The sequence below is a fragment of the Anabrus simplex genome, chromosome 2 (genome assembly GCF_040414725.1).
Source record: "Anabrus simplex isolate iqAnaSimp1 chromosome 2, ASM4041472v1, whole genome shotgun sequence".
In the NCBI taxonomy this organism is placed as follows: domain Eukaryota; kingdom Metazoa; phylum Arthropoda; class Insecta; order Orthoptera; family Tettigoniidae; genus Anabrus; species Anabrus simplex.
Window position 1 is genome coordinate 558,305,664 of NC_090266.1, and position 27,457 is coordinate 558,333,120.

Sequence of the window (27,457 nt, forward strand, 5' to 3'; positions counted from 1 at the left end):
GTAAAAGTAGATTAAAAATTGTGAGTTTTTCTTTTGTTAAGGTGGTTGAAGGTTGGTGTTTACGTTTTTAATGATTTTTCTCTATAAAGGAGCTGTTGTAGCCATTAAATCTAGCTATACTGCAAATGGTATTCAATTCATTCTTAAGTTCCTTTTTAGACAGTGGGATGCTAAATGCACAGTGTACCATACTATGGTATGCTGCACATTTACGGGCATGTGGGTGTATGCAATCTTGATGGATTGTGTTAGCGGTTTGCGTTTGTTTTCTAAAAATCTTATAGCTCAGTGAAGCAGGTTGTCTGATGATCGTTAGATCTAAATAATTGAGTTTTTTTTTATCATTTTCTGATTCTAGTGTAAACTTGATATGTGGGTCAGTGTGATTATGGTTGGATAGAGTGGTGGTGGCATCAACAAATTTTCATGTACTTTTATCTTTAATAATAAACAAGTCTACCAAATCACAAACATATTTTAAAAGCATAACGTCAAAATAGCCTTCAAAACTTCTAACAGAAACACAGTTTACACAATACCAGTTCTATTAATCATAGCAATAAGTTCACCAAGTCAGGTGTTTATAGACTCAATTGTAATAATTGTGTAACCGGTTTCCATTGGTTACACGATACACAATTAAGAAAAGGGAAAAAAATTCAAATTACATGGCACCTTAAAACCTTAGCACAAAATAAAACATCAGGTGAACTGCGCTGATACAAACAAATGAACATCAGGTTGGGTAACGTGACGACTATAATAAAGGAATGTGGAGCGGGTCTGGGAAACCTACCAGAGCCATTGGGATACGAGGGTTGCGGGTTTCCAGAAAAATTAACGGTGATATCTTGATTCAAGATATTATTTTCGAAAATAAACATTACCAAGAAAATTTCAAACAAAATCCAACAATTCAAAAATCCAGTTAAGATATCTCCAAACAACAAATTAGATGTAATTTGCCAAGGGCTTTTCTTTTAAGTCAAGAGGCTAACTAAAGATATCTTAACATATTGCAACTTCTACAATACAATTTTGAGGCTAAGAGGAACCACAGGATACAAATATTAAATGAAAGTTAACACGCTTTCTGACAATCGTGCCACATAATGGAAATGGGGGGAAATCAGAAATATTTAAACTTGGCGCAGAGGCCAGTTCAACTTGCTCCCACACAAAAAACACTTCTGATGCGGGTCAGAGGAAAAACTAGAGTGCATCAAGTGATACGGAGTACTAGAGGCAAGCCCCGAGGGAAATTAAATTAATCTTCAAATTATATGTTTTGCAAAACTAAAGGAAAGGGGAATGCCTCCAAAGCAAACAGGCAGGCCCAGCTGAAAAGCTAAGGCATCTGAGCAATTGAGTGGCGAGTCTGGGCGAGTAGGGTAAACTCCTATGTGGGAAAATACTAGCAAACTTTAAATATAAATTAAGGTGGAACTGAAACCAACAGTGCTTACCCCAAGGTAGCCCATCCCAGGAGGGAGAGTTCGCCGACGTGCGTCTGATCACTGGACAGACGAGAAAACAAAGACCATGAAATCTTGCCTCACTCTCTTAAGAAGGTAAGGCTGGGCCCGGTGCGATCACCGAGTGACCAGTCAGAGCACAGGAGTTCCCCCTTACCACCCAGATCCACCAATCAAAACCCCTTACCAAGTCGTGTTGTTTTCACAATATTCTAGAACATCACCTAACTCTAATCGCAAACTTTCCCCCCATCTTCTAAAATAGTAGACACATTCTTCTAGAATCGACAGGGGCCAACACACCCTGTTCCAAAAGTCCACGTCACAAAATTTCCAGAACATTGCAACATATCACTCAACCATAATAATAATTTACGATCTAGTAGTTACATTTCCAAATTTAGATAGATAAACGGAATACAAATAAAATATTCTACAAAAATATTTTACACCATATAGTAAACATTTTTTTTTTTTGAAAGAGGCATATTTCACAGGTCATATCCAAGATGGTATTTTACACAACCTAGCAAATGTTTCTTTGAAAGAGATTCTCTACAGGTCTCAAATTGTAAAATATCTTATAAGGGTCAAACAGGTAGGAGCTTCCATTCAAGATACTTGGAGCATGTTAACGCCCTGAAATATAACAGATTTTCGGCCATGGGACAGCACATGTGTGATACTAACCATAAGTTCACTAATATCAACCAAGACGTGAAAATTCTGAAATATTACAGAAAATTGTTTTATCCATCTGGAACAGTTCTTCAATCCTAACTTCAATCTAAATGAAATTTCAGAGAAATCAAACATTTAATTGACATTTCAATTCCTATCTTTAGTAATCATGCCTCAGATAAAAAGGACTCTTTTATAATCTCTTTAAATTCCCCTCTCAGTAGCAGTCTTTCTTTCCTCATCCTTCACCCCCACTTAGACACCCATTCTCTCCTTTTCCCCTCCCTCCCCTGCCCCTCCCGAACCCTCCCCCTTTGCCGCCCTTGTTTACTCCCTCCCCCTCCTCCCTGTATACTCCTTTGTTCACATTGCCTGCTTCCTGCAGCAAGTCAGTGCTTGTTCCCTATCCACTCCTTTGTTTACATGACCTGCCTGCTTCTTCCAGCAAGTCAGTCCTTGTTCTACATCAGAGATATTTTTTTTTTTTAAATTTCTTTCCTGTATATTTATTCATTCCTAATTCTGGCTATCATTTCCAGATTTACTTCTTTTCCTGAGGTCCTAAGTCAACTTACAGATGACATATTGTGACAAGAATATCATAACCTTAATTTTTTATTGTTACATATATTTTAATGTTATAATTATTCCTACAACATTGTCTTTGTCTGGTATACATATGTTTCAGTTACGACATGATTTATTTAATTTTTATTTGGCTGAAGATGACCACTAAGTGTCTGAAACTAGTCCCAAGATTTAAGTAATACCATTTACTTGATATATTGAAAAGGTGGACCCCCTTGTCAATTTATTCTTATAATTGCATTTCAATACGGAACAAAAATGAAATTTATAGCTTATAAGCCCTGAAGATTGTTTTCCATGTTTTCTCATATTCACACCAGGCAAATGCTGGTGGTGTACCATAATTAAGGCCACAGCCGTTTTCTTCCCACTCCCGGGCCTTTCCTATCCCATCGTCAACATAACACGTATCTGTTTCGGTGTGATGTAAAACAAATTAAGAAAAAATCTATCAAATTCATTACAATGACTTGTGTTCATCAGATTTAGGCCTTGTTTTACCTGGAATACTCGTTAGACACTCGCCGCCAGGAATTCCTGCCTTTCGGATGGTTGAGATTGCAAGTTACAAACTACAGATTGTTCAAGCAGATACACTGCTGTACTTCACAGCCTGTGAGTTACCCTCTTTTACTGTGTATGCGAATTTTCCCTGTTTATGTTCCGCATCACTCTGGTTTATAATGTTCCTGATCACTTCTCTAACTTTGCTGTGAATCGTCTTTCCCTTGTTGCTAACAACGGACGTTACGATCGGTGTCTTTACATCTTTGCAAAACAGTTACACAGAAAAAAAAAAGTCCAGGCTTAGTAGCTCAGACAGTAGAACTCTGGCCTTCTGACTTCAAGTTGGTAGGTTCAATCCTGGCACAGTCCAGCGGTATTCCAAAGTTCTCAGTACGCCAACCTCGTGTCGGTTGATGTATCGGCATGTAAAAGAACCTCTGCGGGAAAAATTCTGGCACCTTAGTGTCTCCAAAAACTTCAAAAGTAGATAGAGGGACGTAAAACAAATAATATTATGTATTACTAGCTGCAGTACCAGTCGTTGATGAGACAATTATATAGCATGAGCAAAGTTGACTCCTCAGCTACTTTCTGCCAATATTCAGGCAAGCTGTTTTATTCAGAATGCAACAGTAATCCCATGTATCAGAGATGAGTGGCAGCCAATTCACATCAATCACATCACAACAGTGGTCAATGTAACGTTATTCGTGATCAGTTTTATGAGCTTTCGATATTATTGGGCCTTCACATTAGGTTTTCTTCTAACTCAGAGATATTAAGTAGAGCATCTCGTGTAAAGGTTCCTTCTTTCATGACTCCCTCTATTTTCATTCTTCAAGTGATCGTTGTTTTACGATTTTTTCTTAATCCTTTAAATTATCATCTTGACAGTTTTCCTTGTTGATATGCACAGGTGACCATGCAGTTTTACACCTTCAGACAATAATGACAAAAACCATTGCCATTTTCTTTTTAAATTCTGAACAATGTACAGACGAAACTTAATTTTTAATTATTTTTTTACAATTGGCTTTACGTCACACCGACACAGCTAGGTCTTATGGCAACAATGGCATAGGAAAGGCCTAGGAATGGGAAGGAAGCGGCCGTGGCCTTCACTAAGGTACAACCCCAGCATTTGCCTGGTGTGAAAATGGGAAACCACAGAAAACCATCTTCAGGGCTGCCGACAGCGGGATTCAAACTAACTATCTCCCGGATGAAAGTACACAGCTGCGCGCCCCTAACTGCACGGCCAACTCGCCCGGTAACAAATACAGGGTGTTTCAAAAAGAATATACGTATTACAAAGTATTATTTTGTTCAAACTATCGATCGCTGCACCTCGGCTCGGCTATTGGAGAAACGAATACATAGTCTAGTTTATATTAATAGCCGCTAGATGTCAGTTGTCTTCTGTTGTGCTTGGTAACCGTCATATGTTTAAAATGGCTACTCCGCAGCAGAAATCGTTTCGTGTTCTCGAGTTTGCGAACTGCAATTCCGTGATTACAGTGCAAAGACGTTTCAGATTGAGGTATAAAATTGAACCTCCAAATGCGTGGAATATTCGCAAGTGGTATCGACAGTTTGTAGATACAGGATGTGGATGTAAAGGAAAGAGTCCTGGCCGCCCTCGTGTTCCTGAAAAAAAAATGTTGCACGAATTGAAACTGCTTTCCAACGTAGTCTTTCAAAATCAACTCATCGTGCCAGTCGGGAGTTACAACTGCCTACAACAACAATTTGGCGTGTTTTGAGACGTCGGTTGGTTATGAAGCCGTACAAGTTACAGCTGTTGCAAGCTCTGCGTCCTGATGACAAACGCAAACGTGTGGCATTTTGTAATGAGATTCGTGATGCTATTGACAATGATAACACTTTTGCACAACACACCGTGTTCAGTGATGAAGTGACTTTCCATGTTATTGGTCAGGTGAACAAACACAATGTGTGAATTTGGTGCCTACAGAACCCACATGCAGTCATTGAACATGTATGAGATTCACCCAAAGTCAATGTGTTTTGTGCGTTATTCCGATCATCTGTTTACGGCCCATTTTTCTTTGATGGAAACATGGTTAACGGTCAGCAGTATCTCGCTATGTTAAAAAACTGGTTGTTTCCGAGGCTGCACAAAGACAACTTCATTTTTCAACACTAGAGTCGCCAAGTGCGTGAACATCTGAATGAAACTCTACCGAACCGTTGGATTGGTCGTCAAGGAGCTCGCGACTTAGCATGTCTTCGCTGGGCTCCACGGTCACCAGATTTGACACCCTGTGACTTCTTCCGCTTGATGAAATTTTGGCTCCAGTGGGGTTTCGTCAGAGACAACGTTTATGTACCACCACTCCCGCGGAACCTGGAAGAGTTGAAGAACCGGATCCATACTGCCATAACATCAGTGACGAAGGACATGCTTGCCCGAGTATGGGAGGAATTTGAGTATCGATGTGATATTTTTCATGTCGCTGATGGAGGACATATTGAACATCTGTAATCTGAACTTGAGAGGTTCGTGAAAGTGTGTGTAAAGTTTCATGTTCATATGTCTTACAGTGTAATAAATATATGCATTCGAAATACGTATATTCTTTTTGAAACACCCTGTAGTTTTGTACAGAATGGTGACTAAAGGACCTCCTGGCAATCATAGTATTACTTTTCTCTTACTTCTGGCAGGCTTCTTATTTGATCTTTTGTGTACAAACCTCCTCGGTCAACACTACCTCTCATCCATCCCTGAAGGCGGCCTTTCATTCTCACCCTGCTTCTTCGCTGTTTCTCTTGTGATCAGAGATAAGAGGGAACGATTTTCTCCTATTTCTCCTTAAAACAGTACTCGCCACCATCAAAATGAAAGTGCTTTTCTTTACCACACAAGAAGTTGGTGACCAAGCCACCACTGAAAGCACTTGCCACTTCTACCATCACAGAATCTAAAGAGAATCTGGACAATGTTGATTACTCTGTCCATAAAGTCCCATAGTACAACAGATCTTTTGTCTCAGATACCAGAAATTTAAGTCCGTGTGCAGAAACTGTCAGATATCTGTGAGTATCAAAAGTTCGCATTTATACCACCTAGTATGAAAATTTTGGTGGAATTCTCACATTCCAAAATGACAGTTTACAACAGTTTCTTTATGCCCACCCCCTGTGGGTGGGGGATGCAGATGAAGAATACACCCACGGTATCCCCTGCCTGCCATAAGAGACAGCTAAAGGGGGCAACCAAGGGATAATTGAATTAGAACCATGAAACTACTTGTGATTAGTACCATCATGTGGGGAAAGCCATGGGTCACCTTTACTTGCGAGTAGTACCACTATGTCGGGTACACAATAGGTTTGTGATTAGTAGCAGCAGAGAGTGGGTCACTACGGGTTTCCAGTACCTGTGCTTAGTACCACTATATGCGGAACATCAGGGGCTTATGTTGCCTGTGATTTGTACCATTAAGTGAGAAACACCACGGATCTGGGCGTTGCTTGTGATTAGTACCATTATATGAGCGACACTGTTGGTCTGCGTTGCCTGTGATTTGTGCCCACTATGTGAGGAACATCATGGGATAGTAAGTATCCCTGTGATTAGTACACCTATGTGAGGTGCACCATGGGTTTGCATTGCCTACGAGTGGTGCCATTATGTGATAGACACCATATGCCTGCATCACCTGTACAACATCCAATACTTGTGAGTAGTACCATAATGTTTGGAACACCGTGAGTTTACGCTACCCTTGAATAGTACCACAACTTGAGAAATACCATGGTTCTAATTTACTAGCGATAAGTGCCATTACGAGGGAACGTTGACCTGAATATTGAACTCCTTTAGACAACAACCATCATCGATTCAGGATTGTGCTTTCTAAGCAGTCCCTTGGTCAGTCATATAGTTTCTGGGAAGGTGAGGCATTGCAGGTCGGATCCACTGATTGCTTTAAATTCATATTCATCAATTCATTATTCATCATCACGTTTTGAATTCTGGTCAATGGATGAATTTTGTACTTTCAAATTTTCATTGCATTTCGTCTCATTTTGTACCATTAGGGGCCGATGACCTAGATGTTGGGCCTCTTTAAACAACAACAATCATCATCTCATCATCTTCATGCTCATCTTCACATAGCCTTTAAACCTGTGCTTTAACCAGCAGATATATTATAAAGCTCCAAATAGTGGAAATGAAATGCCTAACAACTATAATCCAAAAAACAAGAAGGTAAAGGATCTGTAATCAAGTTAAACAGTCACTAAGTGGAACCTTATCTGAGGCCCAACTAAGGTGGTTTGGTCATTTAAAATGGTTGGAACCACAGAGAACCACAGAAATTGGCTGGAAACAGTGGTTGGATGCACAAGATCTAGCAGCAGACAAAGGAAATGCTGGCTTAATCAGATCAAATAAGATGTGGTGGAACAAGGTGTGGAGTTGTAGCAAATCCAGCAGAAAGAAATCTACCTAGACAGACACAAATGGGAGGCACTTGTATACTGCACTCTGGCAAGTGGGGAAGTCGATGATGATGATGATGATGATGATGATGATGATAAAGTTCAAGTCATTTCCATATATCACTGCAGGAGTTAACTATACAAAGAGTCTTCTGCAAACCAGCTAGTGTTATCTCACAACAGAGTATCTCACAACTGAACACTGTATAAATGAGAATCCACTATAGAAGAAAGTAACACTAAACAGTGTAAGAACCTCAAGAGAATTGTCAGCACAGCCTGAATATATTCCCCTGACACTACTGTGTTGCCAGTGAACCTGATAAAGTACCGGATGAGCAGAATATGAGTTGCCCTTGCATGTGGTAGGTCCAGTCCAGCTGCGATGTTGGCCAAAGCCACGACCGTCAAGCGGAGAATCTCGAGCTTTGTGGAAACTGTGAGTGCATTTTCAGCCTGAGTTAATCAGGTGCTGAAACTGCGCATGTACAGTAGCTAGTAATAGGCCAGATATTCTATTCCACAACAAGTGTTTATTTACAATTTCTTTTTGCATACAGAATCATCTCATGCTGTCAGGAAACACATTCCAGAATTATTTCCTGATGATCGAGCTCCAAGTTGTACTGTGATTCATAAATTAGTTAAGAAATTTCTGGAAATTGGGAGTGTTTAGAGATAAGAAGAGAACATGACTACACAGTGGTTACAGAAGTAGTTCTACTATGGCATCAAGCATCTCTTTAGAGACTTTTTCGGCAATCAGGGATTTCTTACAGTTCTGAAAGAATGGCCGCAAAGTTACTTCACTTAAAATTCTATAGGTGTACTGTAGTGCAAAAACTTATAAAATTTATAAAAGATACTGCCTTAATAATTCATTGTAGATAGAAAATGGAGGAATACAAACCAATTTATCAAAAATATTCGGTGATTATAATGGAAATGCTAAGATTTGGAAGGTGACGCAATAAAATTTTCCACCTTTGTATGATGGTAAACACATTCCCTACAAATCTTGTTTATACTTGTATTTAACACAACTGTTAACATAAATTGCTGTGAGTTTCATTTTGATGGCATTTTGTTCCACAGGCCTTACATGCCACTTGGTTCACTGGCTGACCAGGTGACATACCCAGACACCCAGGAAGACATGCGTCAGAGAGGACGCTCTCTTTCAGATTTACAACGTTGTCTACAACTTGTGCACCTAGAATACATTGTGGAAAGAGAAGGTGGCTGGCATGTTGTTTTGGACTGGAAGGATGTGCTTTCTGGGGGTGAAAAGCAACGTATGGCAATGGCTAGGCTTTTTTACCACAAGTAAGTTTTAATGTAATCTTTGACCAATCATTTATATTAGCTGTCTGAAGTTACTTCCTTATATTTTATTATGGTGTGCATTCATAGTAAACTCCCTGTTATTCAGGTTAAAGAATGAGAGAATTTGCACAAAAATTGCCAACACAGATAATCCAATTCAATGAGAAATTTATGGGCAAGATAACAGTATATTTTAAAACATAGCGTGAACATCTGCTGGCTGTTCTGGTACATCTGTTTCAGGCCTAACCTACTCCTGTGACAACATTATAATTTATTGAACAGGTGGATTATAATAAAACTTTGTTATTACATACCACTTAGTTGAGCAGCTCATCTCCTTTCTCCCAGGTCTTCCCAGCCCAAACTTTGCAACATTTTTGTAACGCTACTCTTTTGACGGAAATCACCCAGAGCAAATCAAGCTGCTTTCCTTTGGATTTTTTCCAGTTCTTGAATCAAGTAATCCTAGTGAGGGTCCCATACACTGGAACCATACTCTAGTTGGGGTCTTGCCAGAGAATTATATGCTCTCTCCTGTACATCCTTACAACAAACCCTAAATACCCTCATAACCATATGCAGAGATCTGTACCCTTTATTTACAATCATTTTTATGTGATTACCCCAATTGAGATCATTCCTTACACCTAGGTACTTACAATGATCCCCAAAAGGAGCTTTCATCCCATCAACGCAGTAATTAAAACTGACAGGACTTTCTCTATTTGTAAAACTCACAACCTGACTTTTAACCCCGCTTGTCATCATACCATTGCTTACTGTCCATCTCGCAACATTATCGAGGTCATTTTGCAGTTGCTCACAATCTTGTAACTTATTCATTACTCTATACAGAATAACATCATCTGCAAAGTCTAATCTCTGATTCCACTTCTTTACACATACCTATCATTGATATTTATAAAGAAAACATGAAGGTCCAATAATACTGCCTTGAGGAATTCCCCTCTTAATTATTACAGGGTCAGATAAAGCTTTGCCTACTCTAATTCTTTGAGATCTGTTTTCTAGAAACATAGCCACCCATTCAGCCACTCTTTTGTCAAGTCAAATTGCACTCATGTTTGCCAGTAGTCTCCCATGATCTACCCGATCAAATCCCTTAGGTCAATTACGATACAGTCCATTTGACCTCCTGAATCCAGGATATCTGCTATATCTTGCTGGAATCCTACAAGTAGAGCTTCAGTGGAATGTTTCCTAAACACAAACTCCCTTCTATCAAACCCGTTATTAATTTTGCAACCATGTCTAATGTAATCAGAAAGAACGCTTTCCCAAAGCTTACATGCAATGCATGTCAAACTGACAGGCCTGTAATTTTCAGCTTTATGTCTATCACTCTTTCCTTTATACACAGGGGTACTATAGCAACTCTCCATTCATTTGGTATAGCTCTTTCATGCAAACAGTAATCATACAAATACTTCAGATATGGTACTATATCCCAACCCATTGTCTTCAGTATATCCCCTGAAACCTTATCAATTCCAGCTGTTTTTCTAATTTTCAACGTTTGTATCCTACTGTGAATGTCATTGTGATAGGTCAATTTTAATCCTTCTTAAGTATTAGTCACCTCCTCTATCTGGACATTACCCTTGTCAAATCAAATCAAATCTCTTTATTTGCAAATGAGGTGTTTACCTCGGTGGCAAATGGTATACTAAAATACAATATTGTCAAGCACTGAATATTAAATTAACAAGAGAATAAAATTTTCCTATAATACAATATTATATAATTTACGCTAACGATTTTTTCTATTAAACACACAGCTCATCCTTAATAAATTTACATTGTTTACAAAATTCTACTTATAATATCTCCTGTACTACATACAAATATAGTCATCTGATATACAGTATGTGGAATTACTTCAAATGATACTGTACAACTGGTATAAGATTAAAATTTACATTGCATTTATTTACTTTTTCTTTTCTTTACCCATTCTGGAACCTAAGTAGCATAACGACCTGCTGCGTCTTAACCAGAGCCCCTTTTACCACCACTTTTCAGAGTTCCTGAAGGGCCTTCACAGCTACCGTAGCGGTCCCAGGGCCCTCGAAGTCCCCACTGTACTTCACCCCTACAGGCAGTCCCCTACTTTGGCTGTCCAAACTCCTTAGACCAGGGGATGGAATTAATTTATTTACACACATTTTTAATTTACAATAACCTGCACTGGTCGAATGCCCTCTAACACTTCATTTATTTTCTCTGTTGCTGTTTATTCTCTTCTTGAATATCTGTACAGATTTTGGAAAAGGATCAAACACTACCCCTGGTAAACTGTTCCACTCCTTCACACCCTTCTCAATGAATGAAAATTTACCCCAATCGCTTCTGCTCAATTTCCTTCTAATTTTATATTTGTGGTCAGTCCTGCCGATATAATTATTTTCCAACTGAAGCCTCTCACGGATATCTCCCCATGCTGCTTCTCCTGTATAGGCTCTATATAAACCTATAAGTCTAGTTTTCTCCCTTCTCTTACTTAAAGTTTCCCACCCTAGTTTCTTTAATATTTCTGATACACTACTCTTTCTCCTGAAATCCCCTGTTACAAATCTTGCTGCTTTCCTCTGCATACTATCTATTTCTTTTATTAGGTATTCTTGGTGAGGATCCCAAACACTGTTTGCATATTCCAATAATGGACGAACCATACTTAAGTAACTTTTCTCTTTTAATTCTTTGTTGCATCCTTTAAGTAGCCTCATTATGACATGTAACGATCTGTATGCTTTCCCAACAATGTCATCCACATGACCCTTCCAGTGCAAATTACTTTCAAATCTTACACCTAAGTATTTGCACTTGCCATCTTTTGGGATAACTACCCCATCCAAAGTATATTCAAATTCAGTTTTAAAACTCCTGTTTGTAAATGTTGTAACAGTTGATTTGCCTCCATTAACTTTCATGTTATTCTCTTTAACCCATTGTTGGATACTCTCAAGGTCCCTTTGTAATTCTGAACAATCCTCAATGGTATTTATTTCCCTGTAAACAATTATGTCATCTGCATACAATCTTATTTTTGATGTTATATTATTCCCTAAATCATTTACGTATATTAAGAAAAGTAACGGACCGATTATACTACCCTGTGCAATTCCCTTCCAAACTTTCTCTTCCTGCGATACGTTAATTCCTACTTTGACTTTCTGAACCCTTGAATTTAGAAATGTTTTTACCCAACGTGTAACCCTTACGTCCAATCCTATTCCCTCCAATTTCTTTAATAATATTCCATGTTCCACTCTATCAAAGGCTTTGGAAAGATCTATGGCTATGCAGTCTAACTGGCCTCCTGAATCCAATTGATCTGATATGTCCTGCTGAAATCCCACCAGTTGTGCCTCACAAGAATATTTCTTTCTAAATCCATACTGGCTCCTCATGAACCAATTTTTATCATCACATATCCCTCTGATGTACTTTGATATTAAACTCTCCAGTATTTTACAAACTATACTGGTCAGGCTGATTGGTCTGTAGTTCTCTGGTTTCCTTTTATCACCCTTTCCTTTATAAATTGGTATTATTATAGATTCCTTCCATTCCTTTGGTATTACACTATTATTTATGACATAGTCAAAGAGAAGTTTTAAATAAGGCACTATGTACCACCCCATTGTCTTTATCACCTCCCCAGTAATTTGATCACTTCCTGCTGCTTTTCCTTGCTGAAGCAGTTGGATTTCTCTGAAAATATCTTCATTTGTGAACGAGAAGCTTCTTGTTTCGCTCTGTGTCTGTCCCTCTGTAACTTCTGTTTCGGTGTCCAACTCCTGACAATCATCTACTGAATCTCTAAATTCCCTACTAAAGAGGTTTGCTTTCTCAGTATCTGTTAAATAGTGTTCACCCCCTTCTCCCACCATTATAGGTATTTGGATTTCATTTCCTTTTTGATTCCTGATATATGAATACAGCCTTTTCCATTTCCCTTTGTGGTCATTACGCTCTTGAAGAATGCCATTCATATAATTCTCTTCTGCTTCCTTTTTTACTCTATTCAGTTCCCTCATTAGCTGTTTTCTACTTTCTCTACTCTCCCTACCTTCTTTGATTTTCCTGTTTACTATTCTACATTTTCTTTTTAATTTTCTTATTTCCCTTGTATAATAAACAGGGTCTGAGGTCATTTTACCCTTCTTAACAGGTACAAATCTCTTCTCTCCTTCCCAAACGATTCCTTTGAATTTAGCCCAAAGTGTATCCACATTATTCCCTTCACTTATCCAACAACTGAATTGTGATTTAAGGTAAGTCCCAAATTCATCAACTTTAGTTCTTCTGTACAATTTCTTGTCTTGTGTGACCCTCTTATTAAGCCTTTTTGGTACCAGTCCTACATCCATTATTACAGCCTTATGGTCACCTATTCCTTCAATTACCTCAGTTTTATCAACAATTTCCCGTGGTTTAACCAAGAATACATCTAGTAAGTTATTGAGACGAGTTGGTTCTTGTACTACTTGTGTAAATCCTCCCTCCCAAGTTAACTTATTTGCCAGTTTCTGTTCATGGGCTTCACTTGCAGCTCCATTCCATTCAACCTCAGGCAGGTTTAGATCTCCCCCAATTATTACCACATCATTATTATTGTTTTTATGAGTATAATCTATTATTTTCTCAAATATTTCCATGTCTCTTTCCTCTCTTCCTGGCCTGTATGTTCCTATAATTCCCACCTCCTTCATATTATCACAAATTAATTTTATCCCTAATATTTCCTCCCTTTCATCAGTAAACCATTCATGTGAACAATATGTTTCCTTCACCAGAATAAACAGCCCCCCTCCCTTTTTATCTCCTCGGTCTCTACGATAGACTGTGTACCCTTCTGGAAATACTTCTCTATTACCCACCCCTTCTCTCAACCACGATTCCACTCCTATCACCACATCAGTCTCATAAGATTCCATCAATGTACCGAATTTTAATTGTTTATTTACTACACTCTGACAGTTTACCAAGAGCAATCTCAGACCCCCTTCCTCCCTAAAAATTGACTGTTGCAATTGGGTAACTTGAAAGTCCTTACTTTCCTGAGTTTCATTTACTAGTTGGCTGAGCCAGCTTGAAGTACAGCTGGCTCTTTCTACTAGTTTTCCTGGTCAGTATTATAACTCAAGGGAGTTGCCTTTTTTACAGTACATATCTTATGATTAATAAAATCTACAACAATATTTGCTATCTTTTGTTTACCTGAATTGTTTAGATGAAGGCCATGCTTTGTGTAACAGTGTCTCTCGAAACTGCTGCTATCAATTACCTGTGTATTACGAAAATGTTTACAAATTTTAATCATATCTGTATTAACTTTGTCCACTTCAGTGTTCACACACGAGTCTCTAATCAAATCATGCCTGTGGGGCACGTTCACTACAAATATGTTAGTGTGAGTCAGCTTACCTAGTGTACATTTAAGTTCCGAAATAACATTCTTAGCGTCGTTGTGAGCTACGTCGTTCGTCCCGCCGATAATCACTACTGCATCACGACTTCCGAGATTTCTTGCCGCCTGCTCCGTGTTTTCCAATACCTTCTTAATTGGGGCCCCAGGATAGATGACTGCCGATGCTGCAATATCTTCATTGACCATTTTCTCCGCAATTCCCCTCGCCTGGCTATCACCAAATATAAGAAAGTTCGATACTTTCGCCGGTGCACTGTGTGGGATTTTAGGCCTAACTTTGCTGCTTCTCGTAACGGATTTTGCGCTATACGTTTGACTGCTTCCTATACGGATACCTTGCGTATCGCTTACTTCCCTCAGGGATGAAAATCTATTTTTGGTGTCAGTTACAAAGTTGTCCTTATTAAACTGTACACTTTTCCTCCTAGAATCTGAAGCAACTTGACACCACGCGCTAGAATTCTCGGAGCCACCTGTGTTCTGAGTGTTTACTGGTACCGGTACTTTCGATTCCAGTAAACGTACCTTTTCCTTTAAAATCTCATTCTCCGCTTTTAATGCTTGTAAATCCTGTTGCAATAAAGAGAGAATTACAAGTACATTAACATTACCTCTATCCTCCAAGTAATGAGACGCCAGCGATTCGTTGACCGTTGTAGGCCTAGGTTTGTTACCGCTATTCAAATTGCTCTCGCCACAGCTAACACAAGTCCAAGTATCTTCATTTTCAGGAAAACCAGCACTACATATACACTCAAAATGGTACCAAATTAAACACTTTTCACACTGGATACCATTCTTCACTCGCTTCTTGTTTACACCACATTTATTCCCGATTATTTCGCAAGAGAACCGGGAGCTATCTTCACTTACATCCTTCGCTGACGCCATCTTGTGCTATGAGGCACTCTTGTAACCAACAATCTTTACATACTGCTGACTGACTACTTCTGCCTTTCGAAGATCCTCACATACACACTTCTCTTGTTCATTAATGATTCCTGGAATGTCCTTCTTGGAACCTGTTTCTGCCTTAAAGTACCTATACATACTCTTCCATTTTTTACTAAAATTTGTATGACCGCCCATTATGCTTGCCATCATGTTATCCTCAGATGACTTCATTGCTAGATTCAATTTTTTAGTAAGTTCCTTCAATTTCTACTTACTTCCACAGCAATTTCTAACTCTATTTCTTTCCAACCTGCACCTCCTTCTTAGTCGCTTTACTTCTCTGTTAAAATATAGTGGATCTTTACCATTCCTTACCACAATTAAAGGTAAAAGCCTATTTTCATATTCCTCAGCAGTTGGTTTAAACCCATCCCAGAGTCTGTTAACAGTTTTCCACCGATCATATTTACTTTTTTTAAACTCCCTGCTGCCTCTTTTATCAGCCATATCCAAACCAAACCAAACCCCATGACACTACAGCCCTTGAAGGGCCTTGGCCTACCAAGCAACCGCTGCTCAGCCTGAAGGGCTGCAGATTACGAGGTGTCGTGTGGTCAGCATGATGAATCCTCTCGGCCGTTATTCTTGGCTTTCTAGACCGGGGCCGCCATCTCACCATCAGATAGCTCCTCAATTCTAATCACGTAGGCTGAGTGGACTTCGAACCAGCCCTCAGGTCCAGGTAAAAATCCCTGACCTGGCCGGGAATCGAACCCAGGGCCTCCGGGTAAGAGGCAGGCACGCTACCCCTACACCACGGGGCCAGCTTTTTATCAGCCATATGGTACTGCATAATAGTCCTAATTTTAATACCTTCTTTTCATTCACATTTATTTTTAACTACCACAAAAACAGCTTCATGATCACTAATACCGTATATTACTTCAGTTTCTCTATAGAGCTCATCTGGTTTAACCAGCACCACATCCAGAATATTCTTCCCTCTAGTTGGTTCCATCACTTTCTGAATCAGCTTTCCTTCCCATATTAACTTATTTGCCATTTGTTGGTCATGCTTCTTGTCATTCGCATTACCTTCCCAATTGACATTTGGTAAATTGAGATCACCTGCTACAATCACATTATTCTCCATGTCGTTTCCCACATAGCTGATCATCTTATCAAATAATTCTGAATCAGCGTCTGCGCTACCCTTTCCCAGTGTGTACACTCCAAAGACATCAAGTTGCCTATTATCTTTAGAAATGAGCCTTACACCTAGAATTTCATGTTTGTCAACTTTAACTTTTTCGTAGCTTACAAATTCTTCTTTCACAAGAATGAGTACTCCCCCTCCCACCATTCCTATCCTATCTCTACGATACACACTCCAGTTCCATGAGAAAATTTCTGCATCCATTATATCATTTCTCAGCCATGTTTCAACTCCTATTACAATATCTGGTAAGTATATATCTATTAAATTTCTTAATTCTATTCCTTTCTTTACAATACTTCTACAGTTCAATACTAACATTATTATGTCATCCCTACTTGACTTCCAGATCTCTCTACCCTTATCACCGCTTCCTAGACTACCCCGTTTCCTTGAATGTACCTCCCTATTACCCTTCCAAACAAATTTCCTAACTTGTACGTACCACTGCTTTTTAAGTGAAGGCCATCTGAGTGCAGATCCAAATCTCCTACCCACCCATTATGATCTAGAAATCTCACTCCCAGTTTCTCACATACCCACTCGATAGTCTCTTTTAAATCCCCAATCACCCTCCAGTCAGTATCCCTCCTACACAGTATTCCACTGATAACAATCTCAGCTTCCTTAAACTTCTCCCGTGCTGCATTTACCTGATCCCACACAACCCCAACTATGTTGGTACTTATACCAGCTTGCCTTACATTGTTGGTACTTATACCAACTTGCCTTACATTGTTGGTACCAACATGGAACACTACCATCTTCTCATTCCCCTCCTCCTTCTCTTCTACTTTCCTCAACATCTGCCTCAACCTAATTCCTGGATACCGGGCGAGTTGGCCGTGCGCGTAGAGGCGTGCGGCTGTGAGCTTGCATCCGGGAGATAGTAGGTTCGAATCCCACTATCGGCAGCCCTGAAAATGGTTTTCCGTGGTTTCCCATTTTCACACCAGGCAAATGCTGGGGCTGTACCTTAATTAAGGCCACGGCCGCTTCCTTCCAACTCCTAAGTCTTTCCTATCCCATCGTCGGCATAAGACCTATCTGTGTCGGTGCGACGTAAAGCCCATAGCAAAAAAAAAAAAAAAAAAAAAAAAAAATTCCTGGATAACACTCTACCCTGGTTACTTAAAAGGTATGGTCAAATGTTCCACCTTTACAATACTAATTTTTAAAATTTAATTATTTAAATAACATTTAAAAAATAACGGAACATGTTTCATCTATCTTGTAGACATGATCAGCCGAAAAGTTTAAAGATTAAGCACAAAGGGCAAGGACAAAAAACACATTAAAAATAATTTGGACTGCCGAATGCGTCAGTTAAAATGTTGAATATGCTAGAATGATCTGAGCACAACACTTGAATACTGTTAAAAGTGAAAATTAAATATTGATCACATGAGATAGTTCAATAAAATTGGTAAGAGAGTCCTCTTCATGTGATTATGCTGTGTTGACTTACAGTTTGCCGATGCGTCGGTAGAAACTTGGTGATATGGAGCACAAAGTTTAGTTCCAGTAGAATGAAGATGATTGTTAAATGTATGTTAAACATGAGAGATTGTTCCAGTAAAATGGCATTGTGTTCATCTTGCTGGTGTGATGATCTTAACAGTTCTTAATAAAAAAAGTGGGTGGAATATCTGATCTTGATTTCATAAGTGGAATGTGCCGTGGAGTGCTCTAGAATGAGAACGATGGCTATTATTAGCATTATAGGCAAGTTTTTTAAGAATCTTGTAATACAAAAGAATGAATGAAAATAAAATGTGGCACATCTGATTATTTACGTTTCCGCGTACCCAAGAAAGGCTAGCTCAGCTTGTGTAGATGTTTATGGTTTACTGGAGGTGAACTGTGGAGGCCGTGCATGATGGAAGCTGGTATGAGGGGAGATTAGGGGAAGGCTGGAACCAATAGGCGGGGAACGACTGCGTGGAGGCTTGTTGCGAGGCTTGAAAAAAATAGGAACTGTTGAGTAATGCCTCGAAAATTGTTGACAGTTTCTGAAATTTCATTTAAATTGTAAGCAGGATTGCATTTTTTGTCTATATTAATAAAGATGTTTTCTAAAACGTTGAGTAAATTGCCCTCGTTATGAAAATAAAGAATTTTTAAGTCCTGCTCTATGGAGGTGAAGGAGTGATTGGACTCTGTTATATGAGTGTGGAATATTTTTTGTGCTTGACGGCGTTGACGTGTTCTTTATATCTAATTAAAAGCTTCTTCCGGTTTGCCCAATGTAGCTCGCAGAACATTGGTTGCAATTTAACTCGTATACATCTGATTTGTTGTATTTATTCCCGATATTATTGATTTTTTGCTGTTTATAAAAGTGATTAGTATTGTTGTTGACTGTTTTAAAGGCAATATTGACATTATGTTTCTTGGTGATTTCTTAAATATTGTTATGGCTATAGCGCCCGCCATGCCAAGTCGCTACGCGCCGAGCTCGTCACTCATCGGCCCACCCCCTTAGGCTCGAGCGCGCCAATTGCGAGCATCATTTAAAGTGCTGGGCGGGCCCTTCTCTCTTCTGTCCATGGTCGCACCGCATGGGATGACGGGAACTACTCAACGATTAATCTGGAGTCTTCCACCTCGCGAGGTTCCTGGATACATCTAGCATCCGGACTGTTCCAGAAGGGTCGGCGCAACTATATAAGAGACGAGTGACTTGCCTGCGGGTCAGTTGAGAATTGGAGAGTGAGAGTTAGTTAGTGAGTGAGTGGGAGCGAGATTGAGTTCGCTGGAGCGCAGTCAGTGATGGCCTGAGAGAGTGTAGCCTGATCAAGTATCTGTCTGTCGGAGCCGAGGACACTCTCTCTCTCTCTCTCTCTCTCTCTCTCTCTCTCTCTCTGTGTGTGTGTCCCCCTTGAGGCTGGCTGCTGGAGGAGAACCTGGAGTATTCCGGAGCGGCGAAGAAGGGAACACTGGGTACCGACGTGTGAAGACTGCGGAGTTCAACGAATTGAGTGAACAGCGAATACTATCCCGACCTGCGAGGCTGACGTGTAGGCTGTGGACCGTGACAGCGCTAACGAGGGTGACAGAGTGGCTGAGAGAGTGTATGTAAATAATCGATGACTCTGAGTATGTGTTTGTGTCATTGTAGATGGAAGACAAGAGAAACTAAGAGAGAGCGCGTAACTTAAGTGTGTAAGTGTACTTGTGTAACTTGTAAGCTCGGCTGTCATCTGTGTGTGTGTAAATCTGTAATTGTAGTGCTTAGTTAATAAATCTTAGAATAGGATTCTACCAGGTTCTGTACACATTTATTCATTTATTTACCCTGCCAACACATTACAATATCTTTATTGGTGTAAGTGAAGGTGGCGTAGTTATCCGTTTTCTTTTTTGTTTCTCTGTGCAGAGTTGAAGTGGATTTGTTAACAATTTTGCTGACTATCCTGTCTATGAAATGCCTTCCAAAACCGTTTTTTCTCGCTATTAAGTAGATGGTATTGAGTTCCTTTTTATGATTCGCGCTACATAAAGGGACCAAAAAGCTCTATGAATTAAGCTATAAAAAGTTGCTCTTTTTTGAGAGCCCGGATGCATCGAATCTTGACAAATGGTGTTTACGGTTTGGGTGGGCTTTCTAAAGATAGTATAAGAAAATTTGTTGGAGCTGCTGTTAATAGTGATACCTAAAATGTTTAAAGAATTGTTGATTTCAACCTCGGAAGTATCCATGGATCGACCCCATTTTGCTGTTCAAGGACAATATCACCGTTGGTGGTGATGTGATCTATTATGGCAAACGTATGTTTTCCAAATGGTCTAAATAAATTTCTGTCATTATTTCTGAAGCTGGGGCCCATAAGAAGACTGTCCTGCTTGTAGACTTTTACATTGAAGGTGAAATAGTTGTTAGAAGTTACAATTTCTAAAATGTTTAGGAACTCTTCTATTTCCCATGTGCTTAATTTAGTATGTTTTTAAAAATTGTCCTTGATGATCTTTAAAGTTTTTGACTGGTATGTTCGAATACATGTTTTTTTATGTCAAAAGAGTACAATTTTTTTTTGTGGTCGTTACACTAGGCTTTGTCAAATTACAAAATTCTATAGAATTCCTAATAGAGCCAGGGTTCTCAAACTTGTAGTTTTTAAAAAAAAAAGTTGTGGATAAATTTGTAAGTAAGTCTTACGGGAATATCTGTTTTATGGACTTTAGGCCATGCTTCGGCTGTAGGAATACTGGGGTTATTGTTGATTAGTTTTTGAGAATCATATTCACTGAGAATGAACGTTGTTTGTTTCAATATTTGTTTTAAGTTCTTTTGAATATTATTAGTTGGATCTTTCTTCATCAGTTAAAATGAATTTTCCGAAAAAGAAGTTTCGGTTTTTTTGCACGTAGGTCTCTTTGTTCATAATTACTGTAGCATTGCCCTTGTCCGCTTTCGTGACTATCAGATCATTCTCATTGATTTTTTGTTTTTAAAAATCAGTGGCTTTTTTAGGGAATAAAGGAGCTGTGGATTTGTTGATTTCAATTAGGTTAGAGAGTTCTTTTTACAAACGTTGAATCTAATTTCTATTTGATTGTCAACTGGCAGTTTTTGTATAGCATTCTCAGCTTCAGCAGTAATGGCAATAGCATCTTTTAATTTAAAGGCAATAGGTCAATTAAATTTAAGGCCTTTCTCCAAGATGTTGATATCTGAAGCGCTAAGTTGGGTATCAGAAAGATTTATAACAGGGTCGTGGAACTTCATCTCCCGAGTTGAATTCATTAATAGGCCTGTTGCGTGGAGGAGAGTTTTTACTAGAATTCTTATTACGCATGTTGAATTGTCTAGAGTGGTCTGCTTTTTGGTAATAACATTTTCTATTTTTTGTTTAAGCAAATTTCTGAAAAGAAGCAAACTGATGTGCATCATATAATTTAGTGTTGAGTAGAGATTTTTTCCTGTATGGAAACTTAATTTCATTTCTAATCCATAGTGAATTCAAACTGTTTTTTTCTGTGCCAAAATGAAGTATTGTTCTTGTTTTGATTGAACTTCAAGAAATTAGGTTCATTATGTAAACATTTCTTGATATTTTTGATAGCTTAAGCTTATAATTCAAATAGGTGTTAGCTTTATTTGCCTGGTTGGCATAATCATTGCATAAAATTGCATTAGGTAACCTAGGCTGTTAGTCACATAATACTGTATGAGATAATTTGAGATTTACATTACCAACTTATCTTTTAAGCCTTATGGAAAAATTTCTCAGATATTTATTAGCAACTCTGCAAAATGGTTTTATGCCGTCAATAATAATAATAATAATAATAATAATAATAATAATAATAATAATAATAATAGGAGCGTAAGCAGGCCCACTCACAAAGAATGATGGAAATTTGGGCTCTAAAGAAGACCAAGTTCAGTGTCAAATGCAACAAGACTTAACGTGGTCCTTGATGGCCCCAGTGAATTATATAATAATAATAATAATAATAATAAAAATAATAAATTGCTTTTTGAAGATCCTCACACACACACTCCCCTTGTTCTTCATTAATTATTCCTGGAATGTCCTTCTTGGAAGCTGTTTCTGCCTTAAAGTACCTACACATACTCTTCCATTTTTCACTAACATTTGTATGACTGCCAATTATGCTTGCCATTGTTATCCTTAGCTGCCTTCTTTGCTAGATTCAATTTCCTAGTATGTTCCTTCAATATCTCCTTACTTCCACAGCCATTTCTAACTCTCTCTCTTTCCAATCTTCACCTCCTCCTTAGTCTCTATTTCTCTATTATAATAAGGTGGGTCTTTACCATTCCTTACCACCTTTAAAGGTACAAACCTGTTTTCACATTCCTCAGCAATTGCTTTAAACCAATCCCAGAGTCTATTTACATTTTTATTTACCACTTTCCACCGATCATAGTTACTTTTTAAAAACTACCTAGTGCCTGCTTTATAAGTCATATGGTACTGCCTAGTAGTCCCACTTTTAAGACCTTCCTTTCTTTCACATTTTTTTTAAACTATGACAAAAACAGCTTCACGACCACTAATACCATCTATTACTTTGGTTTCTCTATAGAGCTCATCTGGTTTTACCAGCACCACTTCCAGGATATTTTTCTCTCTAGGTGGTTCCATCACTTTCTGAATCAGCTGTCCTTCCCATATTAACTTACTTGCCATTTGTTGGTCATGCTTCCTGTCGTTTGCATTTCCTTCCCAATTGACATTTGGTAAATTCAGATCTCCTACTACAATCACATTATTCTCCATGTCGTTTCCCACATAGCTGATCATCTTATCAAATAATTCTGAATCAACGTCTGCGCTATCCTTTCCCAGTGTGTACACTCCAAAGACATCAAGTTGCCTATTATCTTTAGAAATGAGCCTTACACCTAGAATTTCATGTTTGTCATCTTTAACTTTTTCGTAGCTTACAAATTCTTCTTTCACAAGAATGAATACTCCTCCTCCCACCATTCCTATCCTATCTCTACGATACACACTCCAGTTCCATGAGAAAATTTCTGCATCCATTATATCATTTCTCAGCCATGTTTCAACTCCTATTACAATATCTGGTAAGTATATATCTATTAAATTTCTTAATTCTATTCCTTTCTTTACAATACTTCTACAGTTCAACACTAACATTATTATGTCATCCCTACTTGACTTCCAGATCTCTCTACCCTTATCACCGCTTCCTAGACTACCCCGTTTCCTTGAATGTACCTCCCTATTACCCTTCCAAACAAATTTCTTAACTTGTACGTACCACTGCTTTTTAAGTGAAGGCCATCTGAGTGCAGATCCAAATCTCCTACCCACCCATTATGATCTAGAAATCTCACTCCCAGTTTCTCACAAACCCACTCCATAGTCTCTTTTAAATCCCCAATCACCCTCCAGTCAGTATCCCTCCTACACAGTATTCCACTGATAACAATCTCAGCTTCCTTAAACTTCTCCCGTGCTGCATTTACCAGATCCCACACAACCCCAACTATGTTGGTACTTATACCAGCTTGCCTTACATTGTTAGTACCAACGTGGAACACTACCACTTTCTCATTCCCCTCCTCCTTCTCTTCTACTTTCCTCAACATCTGCCTCAACCTAATTCCTGGATAACACTCTACCCTGGTTCCCTTTTCCCCACACACTTTCCCCACATGTCTAACTATGAAATCTTCCATGACCAGAGCCTCAGCACTACCCACCTCATTTGATCCCCTCCCCTTCTGGTCAGGCCTATCTTTAGTGATAGCTGCAGAAGCTACTTCCTCCTCCGTTTTCTCCCTCCCATGACCCTGTTCCACCTGCCTTTTCCTATCCTCCACTCTTCATTTCCTTTTCCTACTTTTTCTCTTCTTTCTTCTACACATCGCAGCAACAGTTCCCTGTTCCTCATCTTTCCTCTGTTGTTCTACCTGGAGTGACTCGTACCGATTTCTCAGAGACACCTGTCCTTAATTCTGATCCGGAATAGAGCCCTTAGCCTGCAGTCTCATTACCCTTAGAACATTAAACCACCTGTTTTTACAATTCCCCCTTTCCTTCCCATCCCTCTTTTACACCTACTGTAACCTGTACATTGTTTGAGGGAGGCATACCTTCCTTTCTGTCTTCTGTGAGAATCCTAATTAGCTCCCTCAAATTCTCCAACTCCTCCTTCATACCCCTCAATGCCTCGCCACACCCACAGTTTCTACACTTGCAATCTTTAGCCATTCTTTTATGCAAAAAATGAAAAGAAAAGGAAAATAAAATAACTTGTTATGTGCAAGAAGAAATGAATGGAAAGAAATATTATCTAGGATAGTACTCAAAGATCACACAACAATAAGGCAGTTCATATACTACTACACTACAATACTACTTAGTCGTACTCTATTTTTATCCTACAACACCCTAACAGGATAAAAACTGCTGTTAATTACTGAATACCAAAAGGAATACATGAGAATTACACAATTCTAAACTGCAGTTAAGTCTGCCCTAATTACAAAACAGAATTCTAGTAAGAGTGTTTTTACAGATCAATTATTTTACAATAATAAAATAAGCACGCTAATTTCTAATAAGATATTACTCATATACCTCTGTACAGTATACTACAATAATTTTAAACTACGTTCAGGCATATCCTAATTACAGTACCGGTACCGTATGTCACTACTAACCACAAACAGAAATGAAAATTGCAAGTTTGAAATCTGCAGGAACTACTGTACTCAAAGATTCAGAATTATTTGATAAGATAATCAGCTATGTGGGAAACGACATGGAAAAGAATGTGATTGTAGCAGGAGATCTGAATTTAACAGATGTCAGTTGGGGAGGAAATGCGAACGACAGGAAACATGACCAACAAACGGCAAATAAGCTAATATGGGAAGGATAGCTGATTCGGAAAGTGATGGAACCAACTAGAGCGAAAAATATCCTGGAAGTGGTGCTGGTAAAACCAGATGAGCTCTATAGAGAAACCAAAGTAATAGATGGCATTAGTCGTCATGAAGCTTTTTTTGTCATAGTTTTTTTAAAAAATGTGATAGGAAGGAAGGTCTTCAAAGTAGGACTATTAGGCAGTACCAAATGACTGATAAAGAAGGCATGAGGTAGTTTTTAAAAAGTAACTATGATCGGTGGAAAATGGTAAATAAAAATGTAAACAGACTCTGGGATTGGTTTAAAGCAATTGTTGCGGAATGTGAAACAGGTTTGTACCTTTAAAGGTGGTAAGGAATGGTAAAGACCCACCTTATTATAATAGAGAAATAAAGAGACTAAGGAGGAGGTGAAGATTGGAAGGAAATAGAGTTAGAAATGGCTGTGGAAGTAGGGAGAAATTGAAGGAACTTACTAGGAAATTGAATCTAGCAAAGAAGGCAGCTAAGGATAACATGATGGCAAACGTAATTGGCAGTCATACAAATTTTAGTGAAAAATGGAAGAGTATATATAAGTACTTTAAGACAGAAACAGGTTCCAAGGAGGATATTCCAGGAATAATTAATGAACAAGAGGAGTGTATATGCGAGGATCGTCAAAAGGCAGAAGTATTCAGTCAGCAGTATGTAAAGATTGTTGGTTGCAAAGATAATGTCCAGATAGAGGAGGAGACTAATGCTAAAGAAGTATTACAGTTTACATATGACAACGATGACGTTTACAATAAGATACAAAAGATGAAAACTAGAAAAGCGACTGGAATTTATAAGATTTCTGGGGATATACTAAGGGCAATGGGTGGGATATAGTACCATATCTGAAGTACTTACTTGATTATAATTTGGTTGAAGGAGCTATAACAAATGAATGGAGTGTTGCTATAGTAGCCCTTGTGTATAAAGGAAAGGGTGATAGACATCAAGCTGAAAATTACAGGCCAGTAAGTTTGACTTGTGTTGCATGTAAGCTTGGGGAAAGCATTCTTTCTCATTATATTAGACATGTTTGCGAAATTAATAACTGGTTCGATAGAAGGCAGTTCGGCTTTAGGAAAGGTAATTCCACTGAAGCTCAACTTGTAGGATTCCAGCCGGATATAGTAGATATGTTGGATTCAGGAGGTCAAATGGACTGTATCATGATTTGATAGTGTGGATCGTGGGAGACTGCTGGCAAAAGTGAGTGCAGTTGGACTAGACAAAAGAGTGAATGAATGGGCTGCTATATTTATAGAAAATAGATCTCAGAGAATTAGAGTAGGTGAAGTTTTATCTGACACTGTAATAATTAAGAGGGGAATTCCTCAATGCAGTATTATTGGACCATTATATTTTCTTATGTATAGAAATGATACGAGTAAAAAAGTGGAATCAGAGGTAAGGCTTTTTGCAGATGATGTTATTCTGTATAGAGTAATAAATAAGTTAGAAGATTGTGAGCAACTGCAAAATGACCTCGATAATGTTGTGAGATGGACAGCAGGCAATGGTAATGATGATAAACGGTGTTAAAAGTCAGGTTGTAAATTTCACAAATAGGAAAAGTCCTCTCAGTCTTAATTACTGCATTGATGGGGTGAAAATTCCTTTTGGGGATCATTTTAAGTATCTAGGTGTTAATATAAGGGAAGATCTTCATTGGGGTAATCACATAAATGGGATTGTAAATAAAGGGTACAGATCTCTGCACATGGTTATGAGGGTGTTTAGGGGTTGTAGTAAGGATGTAAAGGAGAGGGCATATAATTCTCTGGTAAGACCCCAACTTGAGTATTGTTCCAATGTATGGGACCTTCACCAGGATTACTTGATTCAAGAACTGGAAGAAATCCAAAGAAAAGCAGCTCGATTTGTTCTTGGTGATTTCCGACAAAAGAGTAGCGTTACAAAAATGTTGCAAAGTTTGTGCTGGGAAGAATTGGGAGAAAGAAGACTAGCTGCTCGACTAAGTGGTATATGGTGGTATTATAATGTATTGAATAGGTGATATCATTAATAAACTAATTAGCATCCTACAATATAGTATCTTCAGTAAGGATCCATAATGATATTAACCACTTGTAACTGGTATGTTCCGAGCTGTCAGCGGAGTGATGGCATGGAATGACATTAGTAGACGAATAAGTTTGAGTTATGTCTTTAAGAGTTGGAAAGATCACAATATGAATATAAAGTTGGAATTCAAGAGGACAAATTGGGGGCAAATATTCATTTATAATAAGGGGAGTTATGGATTGGAATAACTTACCAAGGGAGATATTCAATAAATTTCTAATTTCTTTGCAATCATTTAAGAAAAGGCTAGGAAAACAACGGATAGGGAATCTGCTACCTGGGCGACTGTCCTAAATGCAGATCAGTATTGATTGATCGATTGATTGATTACCAACAAAGCTAAATGC

General features: G+C 38.6%; 1 protein-coding gene across 2 annotated transcripts in view; it reads left to right on the forward strand.

Moving 5' to 3' along the window:
* Abcd1 (ATP binding cassette subfamily D) overlaps positions 1-27,457 on the forward strand; it is a 349,165-nt gene that overhangs the window by 254,508 nt on the left and 67,200 nt on the right. For both annotated transcript variants that reach the window (XM_067140944.2, XM_067140945.2), the window contains one exon: positions 8,820-9,050. In XM_067140944.2, coding sequence (XP_066997045.2) covers positions 8,820-9,050 — 231 coding nt within the window. The remainder of the gene's footprint in view (positions 1-8,819; positions 9,051-27,457) is intronic.